General features: G+C 32.6%; 1 protein-coding gene and 1 pseudogene across 1 annotated transcript; both read right to left on the bottom strand.

Annotated features, from left to right (window-relative positions):
• LOC148602728 (epithelial sodium channel subunit beta-like) lies at positions 1–22,390 on the bottom strand. Its single transcript, XM_088553385.1, has 13 exons — positions 22,260–22,390; positions 20,256–20,594; positions 12,341–12,624; positions 11,316–11,393; positions 9,888–9,979; positions 9,003–9,166; positions 6,938–7,027; positions 5,606–5,780; positions 4,718–4,796; positions 3,726–3,783; positions 2,469–2,539; positions 871–946; positions 1–510 (listed from the first exon to the last, which is right to left on the bottom strand). Exons 1-13 carry the CDS (start codon positions 22,299–22,301, stop codon positions 346–348), a joined length of 1,713 nt encoding a protein of 570 aa, XP_088409511.1. The 5' UTR covers positions 22,302–22,390; the 3' UTR covers positions 1–345.
• LOC148602729 (uncharacterized) lies at positions 16,783–18,565 on the bottom strand (annotated as a pseudogene).
• Positions 22,391–27,220: the final 4,830 nt, after the last annotated feature.

Genomic DNA, 27,220 nt, shown 5'->3' with positions numbered 1-27,220 from the left:
TTGAATATGTTGCAAACATATCACTGATTTCAAGAGTTATGTCCCTTACCCCAGGTCTACCTCCTTAATTCCTATCTCAAACTTTCCCTGAATTGCTGGTGTAGGACCTTAAATGACATCAAAAATCAAATATCAAGGTGTTTTATTTTACTTTTCAAACGAAAATAAAATTTGACGTTCGTTCATACAATTTTCATTTGAAAAAAACATGAAATACATTTTCAAACCAAGCTCTGTAATAGTCATTTAAAATATAAATTTTACATTATGTAAATTTATTATGTAAACATAAAGATCATTCAAATTGTCTTTCATATTCCATTAGGCTCTTTCTCAGAAACCTCGTCAGAAGGAGTTTACCTTCGTCTGGACGTTTTTCATTTGCAAAACTTTCCGTTTTAGTAGAAAACAAACCTCCAAAAGTGCTTCCAGTAATTCGAATAAACACAGTAACGAAAACCCTAGACAAAGTCCAAGGGATCCTCCGACATCCGCTATTACTTGGTTTGTCTACAAAAAAAAGAATAAATAAATAAAAAAAAGAAATGAACTGAATTATCAAAAAATAAATGAATTGGAGTACGTGTATGGAAAAGGTACACACCTCTAGGGTTCATTGATTTCATTTCAGTTAACAGCTTATCTGTTTTAGTGTGCTCATTGTTTTGTTTTCCTTGCTCTGTGTCACTTTTCCATTTGTAAAGGAGATATGATTACCTTTGTGAAACATTCCTGGATTGCACTTACACACTTGGCAATTGACCTTATGCCACTTTGATTATTAGAACAAGTAATCGTAAACCATATTGAAAACTATTAATATATAACATAAATATGGCCAAGTACGAACACTACAACGTATTAACTTACGTCATACAGTGGTTCCTCAATAACTTCTTGATAGTTAAGAGCCTCAAAGTATATGTGTACTTTGAGGAAATTGGAGCTGTTATATAAAATAAAATTGTAAATCAATTACATAAGCATATAAAATGATTACTCTTTTCAATTCCAATGTAACAATACTTGGAATTAAGAAATAAACTTGCCTGGCTCTTAGGCAGCGCTGTACTTAAAAACATAGCATTATCTTTCTTTTGCCCCTCCCAAAACGACACAAAAGGTCATTTTAATTCTTCTAGTTTGAAGTGTTTCAATGTAATCCCAATATTTTCATTTGGTATTTCATTACTGTTCTCATGACCAATTTTCATTCAGAATTGTCAACGTTCCTTCCATCTGTAGCACAATCCCTTCAGCACCTATGTATGGATTTTTCATATTACAATTTCTACGTTTTGCCAGAGCTTGTTGTTACTACTCAGACTTTTACTTCCACGCTATAATTTTAACAATCAGGCTTCAGGAACAGGGTAATGTTGCTACAAGGTTGAAGACACCAATACTGATGTTTTATAGTGCTATAGATGGAAAGAAAGTTGACAATTCTGATTGAAAAATCATCACGTTTGCCGTAAAGTATGGTCAATAGTTTTACTTTATAATCAATCTCTAAATGTAGGTCGGGATATGAGGTTGACTTTGGAGTGTCTGTAGTATTTTTCATCTCAAGTTCTTTGAGGTAGGTGGGAAAAAAAGATAATAAAATGTATCTAGATATTGCCTCATGTGATCATTCAGCAAGACTAAAATGTAGAAAATATCTGCTTTTGACTAGAAAATGCCACTTTTTGGTTTCCATGGAAACAAAATATTTGCTGTTTATTCCTCGTAAAAGCACAGTAACATAATATTGTTTTTTTTGTATTTTTCTTTCTTTGATGAATTCTATAATTTAGTTTTTATATTCTTTTTTACCATAATTAGTAGTGAAGGAAAGCATTCTTTATTAAATATGGGTGAATTATGCTGACAATGACCTAAATTTCAGGGCGGATAGCCAGCTTAAATGGTCGGTGACCCCTTAGTGTATTTTCGTAACGCATATAGTAAAAGGTTTCAAGGCGCAAAGTTTGAGAAACATCTGCAATTTCAAATGTATACACTCGCCCTTTCTTAAGAAAATGAAGTCATTGCTCAGAGTAACTGTTGACAATGCTGCAGACATGTCTTCTGAAATTCTCGGACATGATTCAATTCATTCGTCATTTGACAATCGGATAGCGACGAGTAAAATCATTCACTTTTTCTCGACTTTTCAGGATCCTAGCATTTTCGAAGAGGGGTGGTTGCAGCTTCTATCGAGAGTGATTTTGAAACGTCAGACGCTGTTTGGAGTTTGAGTAGTTTTTCAGAGTTTATCAGCCTACCAAGAACACATTAATGTCGAATATAACATAACTGAGACGACAATGTATTTGGAATTTAAAAACAAATACTTGTATTGCCCATACATCCTGAATCTGTATAAACTGTTAGTACCGAAATTAAAAACCATGATTTTCAAGCTGCAAGAAGCATAACAGTTAAACGTTTTGTACTGACGTGATATTGCAGTGGTTTATTACCTAAGATCAGCATCATCTAAAGTGCAGGGCTCTTCACTATATTTCTTACACGATATATTCTTTAGCTCCTCCTATAACAGAGTACGTATATAACGTCTTAATCAAATGTTTTGATTGCACAGTACACTAGCCCTATCGGTTCATCTGGTCCATGCTCCCATATTTTAGAGTCGCTCGTTCACTTTTGTTTCTTTGTACGTAATATTTTAGTTAGTTTATGCTCTTCGTTGTGTGTGTCTGTTTTCCATGTTCGGTCTTTGTCCCAGGATTACATTCGTTTGATTTCCTCTACATTGTAGAACCTTGGTTCCTTTGATTACTCTTTCTATTGTATATGCTTTTTCTTTCACTTGTAAACAGAGTGCATAACTTTTTTATTACATGTACATAATTATTGTAATATCGAGAGATACAGATTGATTCAGTTTGGATTAAAGGAACAAATTGACAAAACGATACTGCATTTTGCTAATCTTCTGTGCAAAAATATATTAACTATGCCAATGCTTAACAGATCAGTATTTACCCCTTCTCCATTTATATGGTAATCAGTACAGTACAACAGAAAATAACTTCGTTGATTTGTATTGATAAGAACTCATGCATTGTGGATTGTTTAGCAGAGCCTGCTTGCTAGCGGAGTGGTATAATGTCGGCGGCCGTATTTGAAAAGCAGAGGATGCTTACCCTACCGGTGCGCCTGGTCCATGCTGCCAGTTTTAAGTGAGATTTACTTTGCAACCTGATTTTCCACTATTTTATCTTTACCATATGTACATATGTTTCCATGGGAAAGCATTTATTAATCCTTGTTAAAAATGTATAACCTATGAAACGTTTTAGTTTTCGGTTAGTCCTTACATTAATAAATACACCGATTGGAGTTACTATGAGAAAAAAACATGTTTTCAGGCTTCAGAAAATTGACTGGATAGTTTGTGGTATTTTACTATAAATGAGATAGAGAAGAAGAGACGAATGTTTTTAGTAATATTTGATGGTGGAAACCATTCTCTTTACTACAGGTTGTTGCTAGAATTTTTAAAATCTAACATAAGGTAGCGATCTAGTTAAAAGTATAATATACTTTCTCTGAAGTAGGTGAAAATTCTGTTGAAACCTTAAACTACAACAAATTGAAATATATTTTAGTATTTATTAGTTTTTTTTTCCTACCACTCGCTTCGATCATTAAATTGTCAAACTTATTTTGAGTTCCCATGACTACTCTCTAAGTAGTGTGTGTATTATACTCACTATCTTAGTGGTGTGAGGCCACTTTGCAGCAGAATACGAGGTTGAGTAAATATTTTCGCTAAAATATAATCATGTATATGTAATTAAAAATATATATAATATGCGTCAAGATGATTTACCCGAAAGCGAACACTGTCGATAATAAGATTTACAATGGTCTACAACGCTATGTTGTGTAAATGTCTTAATTTTATGACATATTTTTGATATTTTCGCCTTTCAATATCAGCAATACAAACAACGTAAGGTTACAAAACTTAGCAGAAGACATGAATTGCTCAAACGCCTGATCTGACAAATATGTTTGCTGCTCCGTTTATAAAAAGGATTGAGAAATCTGTTACGATCTTTTATGATATAACACTATGAATATAAAACATATGTGTCAGTGTGCTCGTTTTTTTTTTTTAGATATTAGCATGTGATATTTTAGCGGGAAGAGGATTTCTCTTGATTTCATAGGTTTTGACTTAGTAGATTTTACCTATAAAAACGAAACGAAATAGCCAGAACTATATAAAATATTCTCAAATAATATTTAAAGATGTATTTAATGTAATTTAAAAAGAAAAGTGGGGGTTACTGGGCAAATGGTATTGATGCTTTGAAATGAATAAAACTAGACGAGTTCAAAAATCTGACAGAAAGGACGGCAGATGAGCAGCAAGCAACCTTAAGTTCATCATAACATTTAAGTCCGGACTTTCATCTCCTATCTGGTGTAATTGCAGATTTGTTACATCTTTTCGTATACTGTCAGTGGGTTTTTCATTGTCTTACATTTTAAAATTTTCTTTTTGCAATGGTTTTACTATTCTTTTTATGTTTTTTTTTATATTCTGTTAATTGAATATTTTTTTTTATGTTCTGTTAATTGAATGGTTTTTTTTATATTCTGTTAATTGAACATCGGATTTTTATAGCTATTTTAGCTATTTTGCTAAGGGTATAACTAATAATAATAATAACTAAGTGAAAAAACATTAACTCACTTGCAAGGGGGCGGACAATCACATATATCTGAAGATTTTTTTAGAAAACGTCGTCTCAGATTCGAATAACAGGCTTTCTCTAAGAAGATATCAAAACATGTCATTTGAAATAACAATATGCAATAGATCAAAAAGAAAAACAAAGTAGACTTATTTGAGTATTATTACTTTCTCTTAATTTGATATATAAAAAAACAAACAAACACACAAACCGAATACCAAATAATGCATCGGTGTTACGTTTATTATTCAGTTAGTTTTGTATTTATTTGAATTTTCGTTTGTTCATTTATTTATTTCGTAGGTTATATATGTTTATTTTTGTGTTTGTTTTTTCTGGCAATTTCTGATTGTTCATTCTGTATAATGTAAGCAAACTCAGAGGAAAATACACAAAAGAAAAAATATTATTAAAAAAATTTTCTTTTACTATATACACCAAACACCCTTATGCTATCATTGTTTTGTTTACATTTATAATTGCTAAATATTTATCAATATTTTACTACATTTAAGTGTACGTTTTTGTAAGAATCAGGCAAAATGGGAAAAAAATCAAAAACATGTATATCAAAATCCTTCCCATCTGACAACATAATTTCATTCAAGGATGTTTTCTCTAATTTAAAAGACCACTTGTTTAATGTTATGAAAATGAGGTTTTCTCTAAAGTTATCTTTCTTTAGAAGTTATATTTTTACTTAATATTTGGTGTACTCCAATAAATTCAAAATTCAATTTAGCGAAATAATTTGGAAAATTTTCTCCATTTCCTTGACTCTGATGATAAAAATACTCAATTTGCACTTCCACAATGGTGGTTTTTTCGAATTCATATGTTTCATTCACTGCTTGATTCTTTCATAGACTGACACTTAAAAAGCGTACCTTCAGATGAAAAGCAACCTTTGTTGATAGTCGCACCTGATTCAGTAGAATTCTCTTTGGAATCAGTTGAAGAAAATACATTCCTTGTGAAGTATTTGATTTCTTCTTGTAGATTACCGACAGCACATCCACATTCTGTCGTAATCAGGGTCTCTAAACAGTTTTGTAAGCAGCTCTTGATAAAAGACAAATCAATTGAAATTAATGAACAAGCAAAGCCAATACAAAACTGAACCGGAAAAAGAACTACAGGTGAAAGAACGATAACAGATAACTAATACTACAATGATAATCAATACATTCTGAGATGCAGAAGGGTTATATGTATGTAGTGGTCTTTGTAAGAAATTTGCAAATTCTGTGACATGTGATACATCTGCCCCACCACACCCATCCCCCCTCCAAAAAAAAGTTACACATTATTTATTTTTTTATCAAGTTGATTTTTAGGTCTATATGATGAAATTCATTATTCATTCCAAACTCTCTGTTCTTAGTAGATAATTCTCATTGGAAATCCAACAGTTTCTATTGTATTCTATAGTCATTTACAGAGTTATATCCCTTAATTTTGAAATGTACGATACATACAATATAAGTTTATCTCCTACAAAATGGGTTATATGAAAAGCCAACTGTTTAAGAACTTCTAAAACTTAAAACTTTTATCAGTAAGTAAGCGGTGAATAAGTAGCCAAATACGTTCTGATCAATCCATAATAATGTAGCGTTTGTAGAATATTTAGTCAGTGGCACTTCGTCACTGTAAATATACGTCCGATACTTTGGAACAGGGCTGCTGGTTTATAACACTACTACTATTTATGGAGGTAGAACTAGGATAAGGGGCATAATCATAAAATCAGTGATATGTTGGTATTACATTCAATTTACCAAAGCCTCTCAAGCGTTCGTTTGAAGCAGAATAAAATGAATCCAAGTTAATTAGGTGCTTACATAAGATTGATGTAAAATGCTGAGTAAAAACGTTCCAATTATTTTTAAGAGTTGTGTCCCTTACCCTAGGTCTACCTCCTTAAATGATTGTACAATTCCAGCAGGGGGAAAATGTTTCGGCCAAATTTAATTTGTATTACCAAAAAGAAGTTTCTTATTTCATTAATGTGCTTTTGTTTTAAACGTTATAACATTGGAACTAAGATTCGAACCAATTGAATTTAATCCATTGATGACTTGACATGAAATATATAAATAATCAAGATAACACATACAAAAGACAAAAGTTTATACTCAACCCGGACGCCACATACATAAAGCTGGTGACACGGAGCAGGTGCACCTTTGGGTAAGAGTATATATGAAAGAACAAACCTGAGTAGAATACCGTAGAGAATGTTTCCTGGAATATTGCACGGGATCTCGACATTCACCATACGGTGTTCCTTGTCTTTCTATTTTTGTCTATATAAAAATACAAGCATGTACATGCACAACCTTATAATTTAAAACTATCCTCATATTACATTGACGACGAAGTAAAAACAAATGTTGACATTTTTTCGGATTCTTTAAAACTTTTTTGTAAAGTACAAACATGTATATTTTTTTCTTTTTGTGCCTTATTTCAATTTTCGTAACATATAACGAATGCCCCTTTTATGCCGTGCTTCACAGGATACACGTGTTACAACATATGTTTTCATATATTTCAAAACGAGTAATCAAGGGAACCAAGGTTATAGCGGTAATCAAAAGACTGTAATCCATGAACAAAGACCAGACATGGAAAACAGACATAGACAAAAAGAACACAAATTAACTAAACTCATACATACAAAGTAACAAAAGCAAATGAGCAACTCGGACTCCACTTAAAACTGGGAGCATGAACCAGGTGCACCGGTAGGGTAAGCGTCCTCTGCTTTTCTAGAAACATCCGAGTTGCTCATAAAATGTCAAGTCTGGGGTAGACAAACGAGGAAAGGAAAACTATGACCCGTTGAATGAATCATTTTTCTTGGTGCAGACGGATACACCATAACGATCCACGAGTTCATGATGACGACCATAAAACTTCTGTAGTGATGACTTCAATCTTGTAGCAAAATAACCCTGTTCCAGAAGCTTATTTGTTAGAGTTCTAGCGCGATACAAAAAGTCTGCGTAGTTCCGGCAAGCTCTGGCATAACGTATGACTTGTGATATGAACACTCCATACGCAGGTGCTGAAGGAGTGTTGCCATAAATGAAAGGAAAGTTGACTATTCTGAATGAAAAGTCATCACGGTTGTCGTAAAGTTTGTTCAGTAGTTATATCTATTTGTGCCCTTCAAAACTCATAAACTGCATATTTAACTCCAATTCAAATGAATTTGCAATTAATGATTGAAATCATCTGAAACATGTGCTTACCTAAGTTAACCTTAATAAGTTAATGAGTGAGTGTTATATATTTATCATATCTTATTCATATATTTTTCATGGTGGTCTTAAATATAGGGAAAACACATTAAAACATATGCCTTTCAGAAAGACATTTTTTCCTGTGTATAAGTGCGACCTTGGTAAATATTTTTTCAAAGTCACATTTAGCATAGTTACTAAGTTTTAAGTCCTCGAATTAACTATTTACATAAATTTTACTACTAGAGAACATCTAAATTGAGCGTAATAACCGACATTGTCCTTTGATGTTACAGGTTGATTGATTGATCAATTAATGGGGTTTAACGCCCGAGTAGCAATATTTCAGCTATATTCAGGCGATGAACATAAAAGGGATGATAAAATGAACATGAAAAGATGATGAAATGAAAAAAAGGGATGGGACACAAGGATAATAGGGTCGACAAATTGTAATTGTTACAAGATAAAAGAAAGAGATGGGTAAGGTCGGGCAATTTAGCCTCCTGTGGCGGAGCGCAAAGGTTCTTACTCCTACCGAATACCACAACAGGGTTCTTTAACGTGCAAGGAACGTGACATCTTTCCCAACATGGTGCACCACTATGGTTTTCCGTACTATAGCCTGACAACCCCAGCATGTAACACGCCAGGGGTACCCATTCCACCACCTGGGTCACATATCCCAGTTTTTCTGTGGGCAGAGCGCCTAGCCCCCGGCTAGCTTTCTGAACACTATTTAGTCGCCTTTTACAGCATGCTTAGGGCTGCTGCAGGCCTATGTTTTTGATACCGGACCTGCACGGGGCTTGATATTTTAGGTATAAAGTGAAGTGAACTTCTATATATAAATCACAACAGAGGAAGCTGGTTAATATTAAACTGAATGCACCTTGAAACCATTCAACGAGTAAGGATAACCTAAAAAAATAACCCCTTTTTTAAATTGGGTTGGTCTAAATTTTCTCTTTTAACCAGACTTCTAGATATTTCGTGGCTTGGTCAAGACTGGTTTCACTGTAAAGGAAATCACCAGTTTTAGTGCAAGGGATGTTTCAAATCCTCCAGATATAGTCATTCCCTTTTCAAGAGGTAACGGAAAGCTCCCGAAGTCATGGATCACTAGGCGCAAACCAAAACCTTCTGTCATTTTTTCAAACGCATCATGGTTCTCTAGATTTATCGTTAATGTCATACCTAAAACAGACAATTTAAGTTAATTGTTTTATCGATACGTAATGTGTACATTAACAAAACCGCTTTTGTTAAAATATAACGAACCCAAGAATACAAGTTCAACCATGCTATGAAGTAAGTAAGCTTGAAGGTATTTTTATTTTTATTGTAGCCCATCCTTAAACAATAATGCAACAAATTATAAGATACATGGTTGCAATCAGTATAAAAGGTAGTATGGATATGATCAGACGTGTCGAAAAGGGGGGGGCAAGTAAAATATCCCAGACTGCTTGTATTAACACACATTACTATATTCTTCCTGTATAAATAATTTGTAATTAACATGATCCCACACCATGCATTAAGTATAAACAATCTACTCCAAATTCATTTATGAAAATTCGATGCTCAGGGGTTTATTGATCAGAGGCTTATATAAAAGGTCACATGAAAAAATATACATCACATTCTGTTTATCATATTTTCAACGCCTAGAAATGTTTAAAATAACAATAGTGTAACAGCTATCTTTCGAAGTAGGTTATGGATTTTTGTCTGACAAGTAAACATGTGCATATTATCTATATTTGTTCATTGTCAAGGAAATAAATCATATGATTGTTATTTGATCAAGGTAACACCAAATCTAAAGATAATCTGAAGTTAATCCTATCAATCCCTGTTAATGTTAAATACTTGTTCAGAAACCTGTTTTCTTGACATAATAAAAAATATATACCACCAAATGGTCCACTATTAGAAGTGATGTATCTGGAAGATTGCAATGTATAACAATTCCCATAGTCGAATGTTGACGTTGACTTATACACACTGGAATGATAAAGTAATATATATCATGTAATCAACTGAATAAAACAAAATCATCGAGATGTATTCTGTAAATCACATTTTGAAAATACAGTTCGAAAACCACTTTTAGTCGTTCTCTCCGCGTGACTCGAACTCGTACCGCTGTGACATCTATGGCAACACCGCTTGCACAAAGTCCAGGCCATAGACCACTCGGCCAGCTAGTTATATATAGGCCATATAAAAATATGGCTTTCGCTGACCGGGTCATTCTTCCTCGTAGGATTAATCTAGGGTTCTTACTTAGTACACGATGTATGGTGGTACGGGACAGTTCATCTAGATGTTTTTATGTAGGATATACATATCTATATAGACATATAAACATACATATTTAATTTGAAATTAAGTAGATATAAAAGTGTGTCAGTTGTTGAAAATGATTATTAAAGCGTTAAGATACAGTTCATTTACAACACAATATTTTAAGAAGCAGTATTTGTAAGAGTAATGCAAATTCTGTAACATGTGATATACCTCAAATAAAGGTTACACATTTTTATTTTTGTTATTTAGTTCTTTTGTGGATCTTTATGATGAAATGCATTACTTATTCCAATGTGTCTACTCATAGGAGATAATCCACATTGAAAATCCAATAGTTTCGATTGTATTTAAGTGTCATTTACAGAATTATTTCCTAAAAAGTTTCATATAAGAAGACACATATTGATTTTTCTTTACTATAACATTAAAAAAATATATGAAAAATAAAAAATATGTAGGCTTTCCAACTATTTATCACATTTTGTATGATTCTTAGCTATAGTGCTTCTTAACTATTTTCGCATGTTCAAAATAACTACATATTATTCATTAGAAGCACTTAATACATGCGTAAATTATATCATAATTATGTTTATGATTCTACAATTCATAATCAACTAAAACAATGAGCAAAGTCAATATATATATAATATAATACTCTCGCAACGTGCACAAGAGCTAATTAAACAGTCAACGTTCTCAACAGGATATCCAAGAAACCCCCAGCAAGGTTCATTACAAAGTAGTATTTGTGCAAGTCCATAGAAAAAAGAAAACAAAAACAAACAAACAAACAAACAAACAAACAAACAAAATTAAAAAAAAATAAACAAACAAAGAAAATTCAGAGTAAAAAAAAACAACAGAATATCAACATTACCCTATGGACACAACATTATTCATAGTGTCAATAAAATCTTAAGCTGACAAGAAACCATTCAAAATACTTACAGGTCACATTAATTAGACGTATTGCATATTCACTTAAATTCTATTATAATTTTATTGTTCATGATATTAAAATACTTACGGGTCACAAGTTGTTTCAGCAAATGTACAGTCCAACAGCATATCTTTTATTTGATGACCAATATCGGTACGGGACTTTCTAGATTACAAATCATAAATACGTAAATTGCTAATGCACACCATTCTGAACTACGTCAAGTTTCTCAATTAAATCATTGTTTTTTTTCTTTCAAGAACTTAAATAGCAGTCTTTTCAAATATCAGAGAGGGATTTCTTTGCTCATTTCCAAACATCGCAAAATTCACTTTTCTAAAGTTTATTGTTTATTGTGTATTGTTTAGAAATAGTGGCTGAGTACATAACCCGTCTTTTCATTCCGCTGCTACACTTTAGATAGAAATTCAAAGATTGTTTATGCTAAGTTCTGGATTAGGAGATGAATATTCGATTTTTTTTCAAAATACAACGTTTGTAATCAGAAATGACACAGTTACGTACAAATACAGCATTTGTTAACATTTCTTTTAGTTTGTTTGTTTGTTTTGTATCATATTTTCTGCACCATGAAAACTGATTTGTTCAACATGTCGTGGTTTTCATTTCCTCTTGACTTGACTTTTTATGAACAACTCAGCGGGTGTTTCCGAAAAGCAGAGGACTCTTACTCTACCAGTGTACCTATTCCATGCTTCCAGTTTTTCTTGTGTAGTCTGAGTTGCTCATTGACTGTTGTTATTTTGTATGTAATATTTTGGTTATTTGATGTCCTCAGTTGTGAGTATCTTTTTTTTCATGTTTGGTTTTGTCCCTGGATTATATTCTTTTTGATTTCCACAGGAATCGTGGTTACTTTTACTACTCCTGCACCATAAAAACACCTCTACATGTAGCAATTTGTCTGAATTTGATATGGAATTGACAACGAAAATCAAAACACTTCAGCAACATGTTATAATTATGCTTCAATCAATCATGTGTTAAACATGACTAACATTAATGGGTCATTATGAGAATTATATCTAAGATTTGCAGATTGAATATAAAAATATAATGCATTTTGTACCTATTTCATGTCGCGAAATTACCTGCTTAGCTTTTGGTATTCGGCGATAAATGATTGTTTTACAAGATATGCATTGTTTAAAAGGAATTCATGATTCTGCTTCAGATCGCCGGTGATATCGGAATCATCTGTATTTCCATAGTTTTCACCATACATTCCGACCTGCTTATCATCAAAATAATCGTAGCCAGATAATACATTCGATAAACTGGTTTCAAAAATATTTGCTGTCGTATGATAGGTTTCTTTAGTGTTTTCAGGCTCCTCCATCAAAGATGAAAGAATATTATGGAATTCAAAGTCACCCTAAAATAATTATGGTAATAAAAGTTGAAAGAACAAAGTTAGAATTTCAATTTTGATCTTATCGTTTATGGGAAAATCAACCTAAAGAAAACATATTTGCGGATAATTAATAAGCGATATCAATGTACTTTTTATGAAATACACTTTATATGCAGTGACTTTCTCTTCATACATATACATATAATGTAGCTTTATAGTCAGACTATAGTAGTAAATAAAAGAGACGATACAGAATTAAATTTGTAAATTTTTATATACTTTTCAGAGTGAGTAAAGGCCGCGAAGGTTTTATGTAGATCAATGGTGTCAATGCTACATCAGTTTTCAAAGACCCCGATGTAGCAAAAACATTGTCTACTAAACATGACAAATATCTTGTCGTATCAGCAGGCAAAGCCCAAACAATATTGTTTTTGTCTGCAAAATGTATTATATCCAATATTAATTATCAGAGGTAGACGTTGAAAATAAAAGCAGTGATAAAACCTATACTGTAACTACACTCTCCAAAGAAGAAATAGTGGATAACCATAAATCTGTGCTATCCTCTTTTGGTCTCTCTACAAAAGACGATGATTGTGATTTACCGTCTATCTACTGGATTCCTAAACTCCATACAAACAACGTTTTATAACTGAATCCGCAAAATGTATCACCAAATCTCTTTCTAAACTATTAACTTCTAAACCCACAGCTGTCAAAGAGGGTCTCCAGTCATACCACAACACTTATTACTCCCGTAGTGGTATTAATTCAATATGAACCCTGAACAGTACGAAAGATCTTTGGAGACCATCAAATCAAGATTATTATCAAAATATAATAGCATTAAAATCTATGATTTTTCAACACTGTATACTTCTATTCCCCATCTAAGTTACAATCCCGACTCAAATCTATAATACATCATTGATTCTCCAAAAAAGATGGTACACCTAGATACAAATATATAGTTTTTGGTAGAGTTTCCTCATACTTTGTAAAAAATAACCCCAAATCATCTTTCACATATACAGAAGATGTTTTCAAAATGCTTGAATTTTTTATCGACAACATATTTGCCAGTGTCGTGGACGCGATTTTCAACAAACAGTCGGCATTCAAATGGTAAAAAATTGTGCTCCTCTACTTGCTGTCCTATTCCTTCATTCTTATGAGACTGACTTTATAGCTGATCTGATTCAAAAGAAACAACATCGTTTAGCTAGATCCTTTTATCTCAGTTTCCGCTATAACGATGACGTGTCATCGTAAGACAATCCTAGTTTGGGAATTTGATACATCGTATCTACCCCAAGGACTTGGGATAAAGGATACTACACTTATAAATTAATGGTAAAGGAAAACTATTGACCAACTTTAAGACAGAAATGACTTTTTATTCAGAATTGTAACTTTCCTTTCATCTGTGGCAAAATACCTTCAGCCACCTGCGTAAAGTTGCCGAAACTACGCACACTTTGTATCGCGCTAGGCTTCTAATAGTTAAGCTCCTGGAAAAGAGTTATTTTGCTACAAGATTGAAGTCATCAATACAGAAGTTTTATTGTCGTCATCATGAACTCGTGGATCGTTACGATGTATCAATCTGCACCATGAAAACTGATTTATTCAACTTGCAATTGTTTTACTTTGCTCTTTTGTTTATCCCGGACTTGACTTTTTATGAGCGGGTGTTTCTAGAAATGCAGAGGACGCTTATCGTACCGATGCATCTTGTTCCCAGTTTTTAGTGGAGTCCGAGTTAATTAACTTTTGAGACTTTGTTAGTATTACTTTAGTTACTTTATGTTCTTTGTTGTGTTTGTCGGTTTTCCATGTCTGGTATTTGTCCCTGAATTACATTCTTTTGATTTACGCTAGAATCTTGGTTCCCTTAAGTAAAACTTGAAAGCATGCGAATCTTTATCTTTTTTCTCTTAAAAAAAATAATTCATATAAAATACAATTAAAATAGTGATATCGCAACTGTGACTTTTGATCTTCGTTTTTTTTTCGGTAATCAATAAACGATTAAAATCATTTGGTGTCTTTAGTTGGGCTACGGCATCAGGTAAATCATTTGTAACCTTAAAATGGGAAACCCAAATTATGTCGCCATGGTTGCTTCAAAATTAGTATGAAAAGGCAGTATAAAAAGTTTGAGGTGAAATGACGGATACTTATGTAGCAAATGCTATTCACGTGGTAAAAATAACAATATGAAAATTGTGACACGTCTGACATTAAATGGCTCATCAACTTAATTTTTGACCAAGACCACATGTAGAAATGCGCAATACTAATTTCACGAATGCCAAGTGCACATTGAAGGAAGAAACTATAACCCACGGATTGCATCATCGTGATAACAATAAAATTTTGGGTCAATTTCAAGATGCGATAACCTTATTTCGCAAAGTGAAAGTCTGTATATTAAGAGGTTAGGCAAAGAAACTAGTACGGGAACGTGTGAGTCTAGACTTAAGCATACGTACACGTTGATTTGGCGTCAACCTCGCACGCAGTTCAGCAAAATGCTCGTGTACGTGTACGTGTAGAACGTTAATGTTACAAATTTAGCGATTGGTCCGATTTGCCTTCCTAACTAGTAGTTGTTTTCCGTTTTTTATGATATTTTATATTTTATATAATTCTGGCAAAAATATTATTTTAGCCGCCATAGAAAAAGATGATGATTTGCCCTTGCTATCGTCCCTTAAAGAGGAGAAACTGTTATGTACCAGAAGTTCGATATACAGATTTTGACAAATGAACAATGTCGTACCATGTTCCGATTCGAAAGAGAAGATTTGGTAACTCATACCCATGCCCTTCAAATACCAGATAACATAATTTGTATGAACAGAACGATAGCCTCTGGATAAGAAAGTTTTTGTATAGTTTTCCGTCGCCTTGCATATCCATGCACAGTGGAAGATCTTGGCCCTGTTTTTGGAAGGAGCAAGGTTAACATTTCGTATATTTTCAACTACGTCATTGAATGTTTGTTCACAAGACACAATCATCTACGTTTGGAATTCAACAGATATTGGTTATTGCAAGAACATTTAATTCTTTATACAGAAGTCGTCTTGGCTTGAAATGCTCCGCTTGACAACTGTTGGGTTTAATTGATGGAACGATCCGTCCTATTTGCCGTCCGCAGCAAAACCAGAAAATATTATTTAATGGTCACAAGAGGGTCCATAGACTTAAGTTTCAGGGCATCGTTATCGCTAGTCGACTTATTGCACATCTCTACAGACCAATTGAAGGTCGTAGTCAAGATGCCGGTATGCTAACGGAAAGCAATGTACTAGGCAAAATATATGACTTCTCCTGACGGTCAAATCTTTTCTGTGTACGGTGACCCTGCATACCCGCTTGGTGATGGTTATGTTATACCACCGTACCGAGGTGGTGCAATCTCAAGGCATCAGATGATATTCAACATAAGAATGTCGGCTGTCCGTATTTGCGTTGAATGGGCCTTTCAAATTTTGCATATTCAGACTTTAAGATAAAACAGAAAGTCTACTTACAATCTGTTAGGAAGTATTATGCAGTTACTGTATTGCTTACGAAATGTCACACATGCATGTATGGAAGTGAAACAAGTAGCCTCTGCAATCTACATCCACCATCACTGATTGATTACATTATCTGATGAGATTTACTTTTAAAGCTTTAGACGTTTATGTGTTTAGCTATACACAGTAGTCATCTAAAAAAACATGGATAAATTTGAAAACATATATCTATGTATCTAGTTCCTTTGTTTAGAATTTAGCTCAAAATCAATTTCACCAAAAATGTAAAATAAACAACCTGTAAATTGTCTGCGCTTTGCCTTAAAAACTGTAGAAATTGATTTATCTATAGTGCTTAAAGGGTTGACATGTCCTGAAAACCCTAAGTCCAAAAATGACCTTGACATTTGAGTCGTGACCCGGAAATTAATAGGGTTCAATGGATTATTATGCATATTCATTGTAGCATTAGTTGAATTCCAAAAATAAGCAATGCATTCTCTAATTATGTGCAGATGGATACAGGCCTATCAATTGTAAGCAGTTAAAGTGACCTAAAGAACTTGAGCAAAGACAAATGAGGACAAACTATTAACCTGCTACAGGTATTTTCAAATAGAGTATGAAATCAAAATATAAAATAAGACATTGTAAATTGTTTTACTGTGCACACAAAACAGTTTCAAACGCTGTAATTTTACTATTATAATTTTTGTCGATTAAAGTTTTTGTCCAATTTTAGCCATGAGTTCATCATATTTTTCTCCATTTTCTCAGTTGCCTCTCCTTTTTCTCCAATTCAACTCTTTCTCTTTTAAGTTTTAGTTCCTCTTTTCTGAGAGCCATTTCTTCTTGTCTTGTATTTGACTTATTGTCAATTCTCTCCTTTAAATATCCAATGATAATATTAGTACTTGTACTTCTTTTGATTGGTGTACCTTCAACTTTTTCATCTTCCACTACAAAATTTTTTAAAAAATATATAAAGTAGTTAGCCTTTGAAATTATAAGATATAACATATTCATATTCGTAGTTATTTTTCTAACATTAATATATTCATCTTTTGAAAAATAGGGCCAACAAAGATGAAAACTGCAAGATTTCGTTAAGCAGGAAGTATATGTCGGATAGGTCTGAAATTAGATCCTTATGGGACCCCTACCTGATGATGCATACCAATTATCAAAGGCTAGGATAAGTAGTCGCAGAGAAATTTTGTTTTCCCGTCCGCGTGTGTAACTAGTGAAATTCAGCCAGAAATATGTGATAGCATCATACAGATTATAATCAAACTTTGTCTGACTGACAAAAATCAAAATCAACATTATTTGACACTTTTTGCAAATTTGGTCATTTTTCAGTGAGTAAATGAATGTAAATATAAGTATGGAGTGACACTATGAAGACTTTTCCATTAAGTCGAAAAATTGAGAGAGAAAAGCCTACGTTTGAGTAACAGCTTCTTGTTCGATTTCAATGTCCCCTTGTTGTTTTATCTTTTTTTTTGTTATCAAAATTGTTTTTGTTATAAACAAATTAATATACATTTGTAACTTCTTTTTTTCTGTGCTTTTGTTTTTGTTTTTTTCTTCACTTGTACCTCAGTTCAGTTAGACATGCTTTAATGTTTCTTTTTTATTACTTATAATATTAACAATTACAATAAATAAAATAAAAATCTTTTTAGGGGTACAGTTTTCCAAAGCCCTTGTTCTGATTACTTTTGCTATGTTTTCTTCTTTTTCTTTTTTGATTTTGTCTTTTTCCTTTTGCCCTTCTTCTTCCTCAACCTCACCCAAAAGAGTTTCCGTCTCACCATATTTCTCATCCACTCCAGATCTAGATATATGATTGATTTTTATAGATTATATATAAATTTTATATATATATATATATATATATATATATATATATATATATATATATATATATATATATATATATATTTGTCTTTACACTTTTAATCATATGAACTATATTATCTAAAGGACTATAAATCAGCTAAGTGTTAAGATTAATGCATTATGATTTTTTTGAAGTAATTTTATACTAGAAAATTTAAACATGAAAGCTTTATACATTTACTATTATAGAGATATTGACCAATGTACACTGTCAATGCTGATTACTCTTACTTTTTTTAAAAGAAGCAACATTATGTTTCTTCTGTTGCTCCTATATTAACTTCCGTAACTCGCCTCCCATCCAGCTGAAAATCATCTCTAAGCATTGTGGTGGCTATCTCACTTTAACTCTTGTTTTTAAAGGGGTTCTTGGTCAGGACTTTCCTTAACATAAATTCATCATCTTTGTTGGACAACCGCACCTGTTTCTTACAATTTCCAGCCATTCAGAAATCAGATTAAAAAGAAATCTCAATTAAGATATGGATATTGTTGGACAAAGCAAAAATTTTATGTTTATTGCCCCGGTGTAAAAAATAGGAGAGGCAAAGATGGGATGTTTTTATTGATACTTTTAGTTTATTGAAACCAGCTTTGGGGATATAACAGTAATTATTAAGTGAAATTCACCAGTAAACACATATATTTTTTTGTATTATTTTGGCATTGTCAGTATCTTAGTGTTACTATTTTACAAGCAAAAGTGGTAAAATACCTATTTATTAATGTTTTCAATTAATCAATTTATAATTTAATGATAAATATTTCTAATTTGTAATTCAACAATAAATATATTTAAAAAGCTTTTAATTTGACTTTATTTTTTTATACAATATTTTAAAGATAAATAGGCATTTATGTCCACTTTTGATTGCAACATATCAGCCCTGACACATTACACAATGTAAAGGTTAGTACATTTATTTTTGTTAGTCCAAAATATGGAAACTGACTACTAATACTTAAATAATTGTAAACAAATGGGCTGAGATAGGTCTGGCATCCCTTTTCCTAAAATGTGGATCATATGGGGCGGGTGGTTGTCAGGGGAATAGGAACATGTCATGACATGGGAACAAGAGATGGAACCAGAATTTAAGGGGATAGGGACCATGATATTATTATATAGATGGTACAAGAAGTTGAAGTAAGGTGGTTGGGATTTAATTGACTGAGGGGGGGGGACCTATGGACTAGGGGTATTTTTCTACAACCTACCAGTGGCTGATTCAGTGGATGGAGGCAGGGATCCCCCTAATAACAGCGTTTTTCTTTGGTTATAGTATAGAAAATTACTCATGCGTGACCAATGTTGCTCCCCTTTTTATATATATTTTTTGGGTCCGTCACTGCTTGCCCGCGCCTCGTGATTGAATGATAACTGACCACTAATGGGATGGTAGACGTCTATATATGTCTGTTTTGTGTGACGAATGTTGGGGGTTGAGATATCTTACTACGGGCACCTGTTATAGTAGCCCTCCATTTTCCGTGCGTATTACATTTGTTAAAATTGGTCTAATGGTGATAAACTGACAGAAACTTGATTTGCACAGAAAAGAAAAGTCGTGATTTGATCAAACAGTTACGTAACAGTAAATATAAATTTCTAACAAATATTCCTTGTTTTCAAAACTAATCTATTCTCCGAATATGATTGCTTTTCTATGGCTCATTTTGAAGCATGGAATTGTAACCATACCATCAAAATTTCACCAACAGATGCAGAAAAAATTCAAATTGAAGATACAACTGCTTTCCATTCACAGCTGTTGGATTTGTTTGAAATATATTAACATGTACAAGTTCTTACTTACGGGTGGTCGCCTCCTCACACGTTGACATAAACTTGTAGAATGTGACAAGCAACGCAAATTGATGACGTAATACGCACTATCTGATGGGGAAATCACCTGCTACATGAACACGTACGCGTACTCGTCGCTTTGCTTAACCTGTCTATCAAGTAATCAGTCCGTATTTTGTCCAGAAATTTATTTCGACAGTATACAAATATTTTAAAACTGAAACATGTAAATTGTTCATGTAAATACTCGGTCTATATTGTATTGTTCTCTACAAGGCCTTTATTTATTTTATGAAATTGTGTCGTTAATTTACTAGTGATGCATAATGAAAACAAAGTGCATGTAATGAATATGACAGATGTTGCATATAATTATATAAAATGTAAATCAATGTATCTTAACTTACTTTCACAATGTTCCGAAGTAATTTACTTTCAACTAGATCTAATTTTGACTTCTTTATTATGTTCATATTGCATATTGTAATTGCTGGAAGCGGAAGAGGGTTGAATTTTATCATGACGGTTGTCTTTGTCGGGTATTGGAAAAAGTTCACAAATATGCTTGTTACTTGGTATATCCCCACACCAAAGAGTCCAAAGAATGCAAAGAGCCATAGAAATCGTAAATACATCGGTCTGTCTGAAACTATTCTAGAAATGCCATGTACATTAGATTCCGAAGCGATGCATGAAAGCTTCCCCTTTATGGATGTTTCTTTGGAATGCATATCAATTACGCCACCCTGTTAAAAAAGAGAAATACACAATACATCGAAAAACAAATCCGGGTGTTTCTATATAGGAACACAAGACGATGATTTATTTTTAAATGATGAAAGGTAGGCAAATGAGGCTCAATTTTTGAAAAAGAATTGACTCATTTTAATGGACCAGATAAATATCCTCGCTCGATAATAATGGCCCTTCGGAATCAATACCTTTTGAAATTAGTTGCTGGTCTTCCCAATTTGTCTAAGTTAGGCAAATAGAGTACTATCAACAATGCGTGTTTTAGTTTAAAATCAAAATAGCAATGCTATTTTAAAAGTAAAATGTCATCTGAAATTGACTTTCGTTCACTTGCACCATTTTATGTACTTAAAGATGGTGTTATATGTACAAATGTTAATTTTTAGAGAGCATGTGAATCATACAGGTCATAAAGAACCGGTTAACCCTATAATGGACCGATCAGATCAATAGTTTGTGTTAATATAAATCAAGAAAATGTTTCCATAATATTGTTATCAACTGGTTAATACTTATTTTAAATTTGTAAATTCATTTATAGGATTGTTAATGCGATTTTCTTACCATCCATCATAAGTCCCCAAAAGCTAGTAAGTTTTTATGACATAGGCTGTTCAATGTTTGGGTCTAAGCCATACTTATCTACCTACCTATCTATCCTACGAGTGCCCAGTGGCACATAAAGCTGATATCAGATTCCTCCATTTGTGCCTACGTTTTAATTTCATAAGCTGTTCAATGTTTGGATCTTGGTCATACTGAGCTTCAAAAGGTTTCGATCTCGATCATTTGTGATATGAACATTTCATGGCAAATATACGAACCTTACTGTGAAGCATGTGTCTATTGTTTACAATATATACCGTTTCTGCTACCTTATTCAATTTTATACTTCCGAGGATGAATGTAATGCAAAGTATTACAAAATCTAGCTTGTGTTATTACCATAGTAATTCGAGGGTAAAATAGTTCAGTGTCATTTTTTTTTATCATCGTATTAACACATAATGTTATCCGTAGTTTAGAGTATTAACTCCCATTTACAACCACTTCCAATGCTATTGAATTGGTGTAATGAATATATGACCTACAAGATCTACTGACTCCTCCATGAATGATGAAAATGTCTATATTTAACGCAAAAAATAAATTAACTACATAACATAATAATTGTCCAGCTCTGTCATTGTCACAGAGCATTTTAAATCACTTTGTACAACTCCATTACTTTTTTTGTGAATTTGACCAGCGGCCATTTTGGAACTATGGTCATATAAAAATAAATCAATATAAGTGATAATAGGTATGAACTTTCTCCGATTTTTTCCCATTTTAAGACGACTTTTTGACAATTTGAAAAGCAGATTTTCTTTAAATTTCAGCCATGTTTGATTTTGTTTAGTTCAACATTGTACAAATTAGGTTTATGCCATTCAGCCCGGTCAGAGGATTTTCGGGAACAAGATGGTGATTAGACAAAAGACGAATTCGACGGGGGACGATAATAACTTTTTTTTTGTGTGCAATTTAAAAAAAAATTACTAATATTTACTCACCTCATTTAATTAAAGCAAATAGACATGATGTGACAAGAAGGAAAAACAAACATCCGAAGAAACAGAAAATAAATACAGTTTAGAAAAAAATGGATTTCCTACCGTTTGCCAAATGATTCTGCTTCCCTCCAGTGAACCACGCATCAGGCACTTTTTTGTTTCAGTTATAAATCATTAATATGCCAAGTCAAATTTGCCTTTGAATTTCCACAGTTTCTGACATGAATCATACTGTCTTTACATCTAATCATTTTCGGTTGAAAGAATTCAACTGCTGATTTATATATTGGCTTAAAGATACTTAAAGATACGCATCTAATGTTACTTTATTACGCAAGCAGAGTTATATATGTATTCGTTGAACCAAAGTAATTTTGTAATATGATTTTAAAATGAGGATTGACATATAATGATATTGTATTAAAATGTTTAAAAAAATATTGAAATCTATTTTGCTAATGTAATTGAAATGTATCGCTTAAATCGTTCTCTTCCATAATATCATTAAAACACATTTTTTTTGTTTTAGTAATGATGTATAAGAACGACATACAACGCAAAACAGCGAGAAGCATTTACTTTCTGTATATAATAGAGAGTTGATACATCTATGCATATTTAAATATATATAGTATTGGACGGGATAAAGCCGTATTTAACGGCTTAATCCCGTATTGGCGGACTTTATTATTTTGTATTGTGTTGTCAGTTTTGATCATATTTTGGCTAATATTTGAAGGTTAGTTAATACTTCCATGAATCAATTGTCTGTCAGTACATTATATTTAGATAAGGAATGACTATTTATTAATTTTTGGTCCATGAAAGAATAACCTTATTCATGTGTTGCACAATAAATAACCTGTGTAGAATTTTTTTCAAGTGAACACCACGGACATTGTTATTTCAAAACAACGGAAGGAAAATATAACCGTCATTCCTTATAATTTCATTTTAGTATCAAAATTCAACTAGTAATAATTCGAAAAGGATGATTGCGTCACAGTCACATTATACAAAATGGTCTATGAGATGATGGACACTAGTTTGATCCAATTAGAAAGCCTGTCATTACTGAAATTACACTGTTTAGTAGTAAATATAAGTATGTTAAGTAAGCGTGCACCTCAATAGAAAATGCTCCACCAGATAGTTTCTTAAAAGTAAGGCGAGTTCAAATTTTTATATTTTTCTTATGTTATATTTTTCTTATATGAGCACGGAACCGATAGAATGTTACATAACACAATTTGTTTTTGAAAATGATTATTATTATCATATACAAATTTCATATAGCGCCAATACTAAAATAAGACTCTAGGCGCTTTACATCAAATTATATCAATTTCATTATACGGTACATTTTTTTTATTATAATTTACACGCGGTCGACTGTTGATTCAGTTGAGGTAGTCGATTGTAATAATTGAAGCGATTGGTCATTTAAGAACACATGAACTGAGTCTATTGGTTTACTCCTTAACTGGTCTTAGATGTATGGTATTCTGTAGTACGTCAGAATTCTAGTGGATTCGATCTGTTCAACAGCGTGTGAGTGAAAGTCAAGTGTCAGATGCCTCCGCACTTTTTAACAATGCCTCTTTTTTTTTCGGGGAAATTATTAGTAAAATGAGCTTTAACACCATTTAACTGCATTGGATAAAAGGTTGATATTTTCTTTCATATATGTTTAAATATGCACAGTTGTTTTTCTGCTTAAATTGTGAGTTCACAGTGAAAATATACATTGTCATAATGACTTATATTTCAGTAATCATTATTGTTTTTTAATCATTTGGAATATCTTTAAGATATGACGTACACTGACGTAAGTATCACAATATGCTCACCGTACTTCAACGATTTCTCTCCTAAAATAAATTGTACATTGTGTTTGTTTACGTTTTGTTGTTTTATTTTTTTTTCGTGTATGTTTTTATACTTGATTAAATTGGTATTTCGGGGATATATCTTGTAAATCTTTGGAAAATTCTACTTATATCCACTTGTTTTTTTTACAAATGGTTCATAGATTCACTGCATTACTAAGGTTAATAAACACATTTCATCCACATTTTCAACGATCGCAGGTCTTATTGGGTGGATTTCAGCACCTAGAAAAACTACAATCATGCATTGAATATTTCCTTACTAAAGACTTATTCGTAAATTACAGTTGTACAAAAACACATAATTTAATCAAAAACAATATTGAAGCTTAATTCAAAGATCACTAACATATGAAGATTGCATATATTGGTTTGCTGTACACATAGTTCATAGAGTAACGGAGTTTAAAAAAATGCATCCACGAAATATAAAGAAATATTGAAATAGGAAGCCAAATCTAGCACCACTAAGTTTTACCAGAGCAGTTAAAAAACACAACATTCTTTTGACACATGGTGATACATAGAAGGAAAGCTCTGTGTTTCAGGAATTTCAAATTTCGTGCTATGTGGTGGACAGTCAGTCTGACTACTGTGTAAGTGAATACATAATGAATAAAATGTAATATTCTTACCATCAGGATGAATAGTTCAACAGTATTTAAACTTTAAACTTAAAAATATTCAATCAATCAAATAGGAATAGTCCATTTCAAATTGTGTAATTTAAAAAAATGCATTCATCCAAAACGTGCTTCTGCAAAACGCTTATCGTAAATTGATTTGAAACTTTAGAGGAGGTAAAACACCTCTGGGACAAACCGATTTCAAAATTTGTATTTTTATAATAGCTACTGTATTCATCATATTATTGCATTGTAACTGCGGTAAAACCCCTTGATAGATACCAGTTTTTAAACATGATCCATTTAATTAGTTTTAATTACAGTACAGGACAGGTGTGGCGGATCTTTGTTTAGATAACATAATTAAAAGAGTAATCAAGGGAACCAAGGTTATAGCGGTAATCAAAAGAATGTAATCCAGGGACAAAGACCAGACATGATATGGAAAACAGACACACACAACAAAGAACATAGATTGACTAAAATCATACATACAAAGTAACAAAAGCAAATGAGCAACTCGGATTCCACTAAAAACTGGAAGCATGAAGCTGGTGCATGATTGCAAGATTAAATTAATTTTATTTAAAGTGTAATTTTGTAAATACTCAGTGCATTTTACATAGATCTTTTCTGTTTAGTGTATAGAACCAATAGTTTGTTTTACATGAATTGTACAATTCAAAATTATTCAATGTTGACAAATACTTTTAATCGAAAAATATATAACAACGTTTCAATTTGTCAAAGTATTATCAGTGGAAGGTGGGGTTTATTCAATAAATTAACAGTCAAATGATCTAACTATTCATTATTTGAACAACTGAAAAAGGAATTTATTTAATGTATGTCGAAAAAAATTATTTGTCTTACCTATTTCCCTTTCCCCATTAAAAATACATGTAACCTATTGATTCATTCGCAATTTATATTTACCTTTGACCTATACGTAAATCACGAAACACATTTTTTAAAGATTAGAAATAGAAATTTCCTCTGGCTTAAAACGTGCGTTATTATAAATCATGAAGCATAGTTTCGTTTGAACGAAATGAGAGGCAATTTTATGTTGATTCCCAATTTTACACACCCTATGTTCCGTAGTTCATTGTTCTGTGGACTATTAAGTTATAAAACAACGTTAATATATATATATAGAAAGGTCTGAAAAATTCCCAACGGTGTTAGAACTGTCAAATTTGCGATGCAAAATTTTTGTCGTTCCCTCCGCCGGACTCGAACTCGTACTGTTGTGACATCTATGGCAACACCGCCTGCACAAAGTCAAGCGCCCTAGACCACTCGGCCAGCTAGGCTATATAAAAATATAGCTTTCGCTGGCCGGGTCATTTCTCCTCGTAGGATTAATCTAGGGCTGTAACTTAGTACACGATGTATGGTGGTACGGGACAGTTCATTTAGATGTTAATATGTAGGATAGAGGATCAAATTAATGATGCATGTCACAACAAATCAATATTATTCAACTTCTCAGAATGTGACGACTCTAATGGCTACACTGCTCCATCTATACGTTTATATATCTTCCCTGCATCAATTTGATCCGCTGGAGCAGTGTAGCAAATAGAGCCGTCACATTCTGAGACGTTGAATAATATTGTTTTGTTGTGACAAGCATCATTAATTTGATCCTCTATCATACATATTAACATCTAAATGAACTGTCCCGTACCACCATGCATCGTGTACTAAGTTACAGCCCTAGATTAATCCTACGAGTAGGAATGACTCAGCCAGCGAAAGCTATATTTTTATATAGCCTAGCTGGCCGAGTGGTCTAGGGCGCTGGACTTTGTGCAGGCGGTGTTGCCATAGATGTCACAGCAGTACGAGTTCGAGTCCCGCCGAGGGAACGACAAAAAATTTGCATCGCAAATTTGACAGTTCTAACATCGTTGGGAATTTTTCAGACATTTCTATACGTTTATATATCTTCCCTGCATCAATTTGATCCGATGGAGCAGTGTAGCAAATAGAGTCGTCAAATTCTGAGACGTTATATATATATATATATATAACAATATATAATTTCACTGTCTGAACTCACAATTTATGCAGAAAAACAACTGTGCATAATTAAACATATATGAAAGAAAATATCAACCTTTTATCCAATGCATTTAAATGGTGTTAAAGCTCATTAGATTCGTTACTTTGTATGTATTTTGTTACTTTATGTTCTTTGTTGTGTATGTCTGTTTTCCATGTCTTGCCTTTGTCCCTGGATTACATTCTTTTGATTACCGCTATAACCTTGGTTCCATTGATTACTTTGTATAAAACGCAACATTATCTGGTAAGTCTACTTAATTATTCATATGTTTTGTTACATAAAGACAAATCATTTAATGATCAGTTCATCAAACATTCATATACACCTTGGGAAAGGTATTTTTATTTGATTTCAACGCATCTTTCCAATACTCAGCTTTTACTTATGGTTTCCATCGGTAACAACGGGTTTACCCTAAAGGAATAGATTCGGTAAGGCCCTATTTTGGCCCCTGTATTCAATGTTTTTGAAAGA

This window comes from Perna viridis, chromosome 11 (genome assembly GCF_037379345.1).
Source record: "Perna viridis isolate PV_CMFRI_1.1 ecotype Kerala chromosome 11, ASM3737934v1, whole genome shotgun sequence".
NCBI classification, from domain to species: domain Eukaryota; kingdom Metazoa; phylum Mollusca; class Bivalvia; order Mytilida; family Mytilidae; genus Perna; species Perna viridis.
This window is presented reverse-complemented; position numbering and strand designations above follow the sequence as displayed.

What these genes read in the sequence shown, in the direction of transcription:
- LOC148602728 (XM_088553385.1), bottom strand. Translation starts at nt 22,301, where the DNA reads ATGCGTGGTTCACTGGAGGGAAGCAGAATCATTTGGCAAACG. An exon ending in CATCCCTTGCACTAAAACTG is followed by an intron (nt 7,028 to 9,002) that starts GTGATTTCCTTT and finishes ATTTTTATATAG; the next exon opens with ACAAAAATAGAAAGACAAGG. An exon ending in AGGTTGCTTTTCATCTGAAG is followed by an intron (nt 4,797 to 5,605) that starts GTACGCTTTTTA and finishes ATATCTTCTTAG; the next exon opens with AGAAAGCCTGTTATTCGAAT.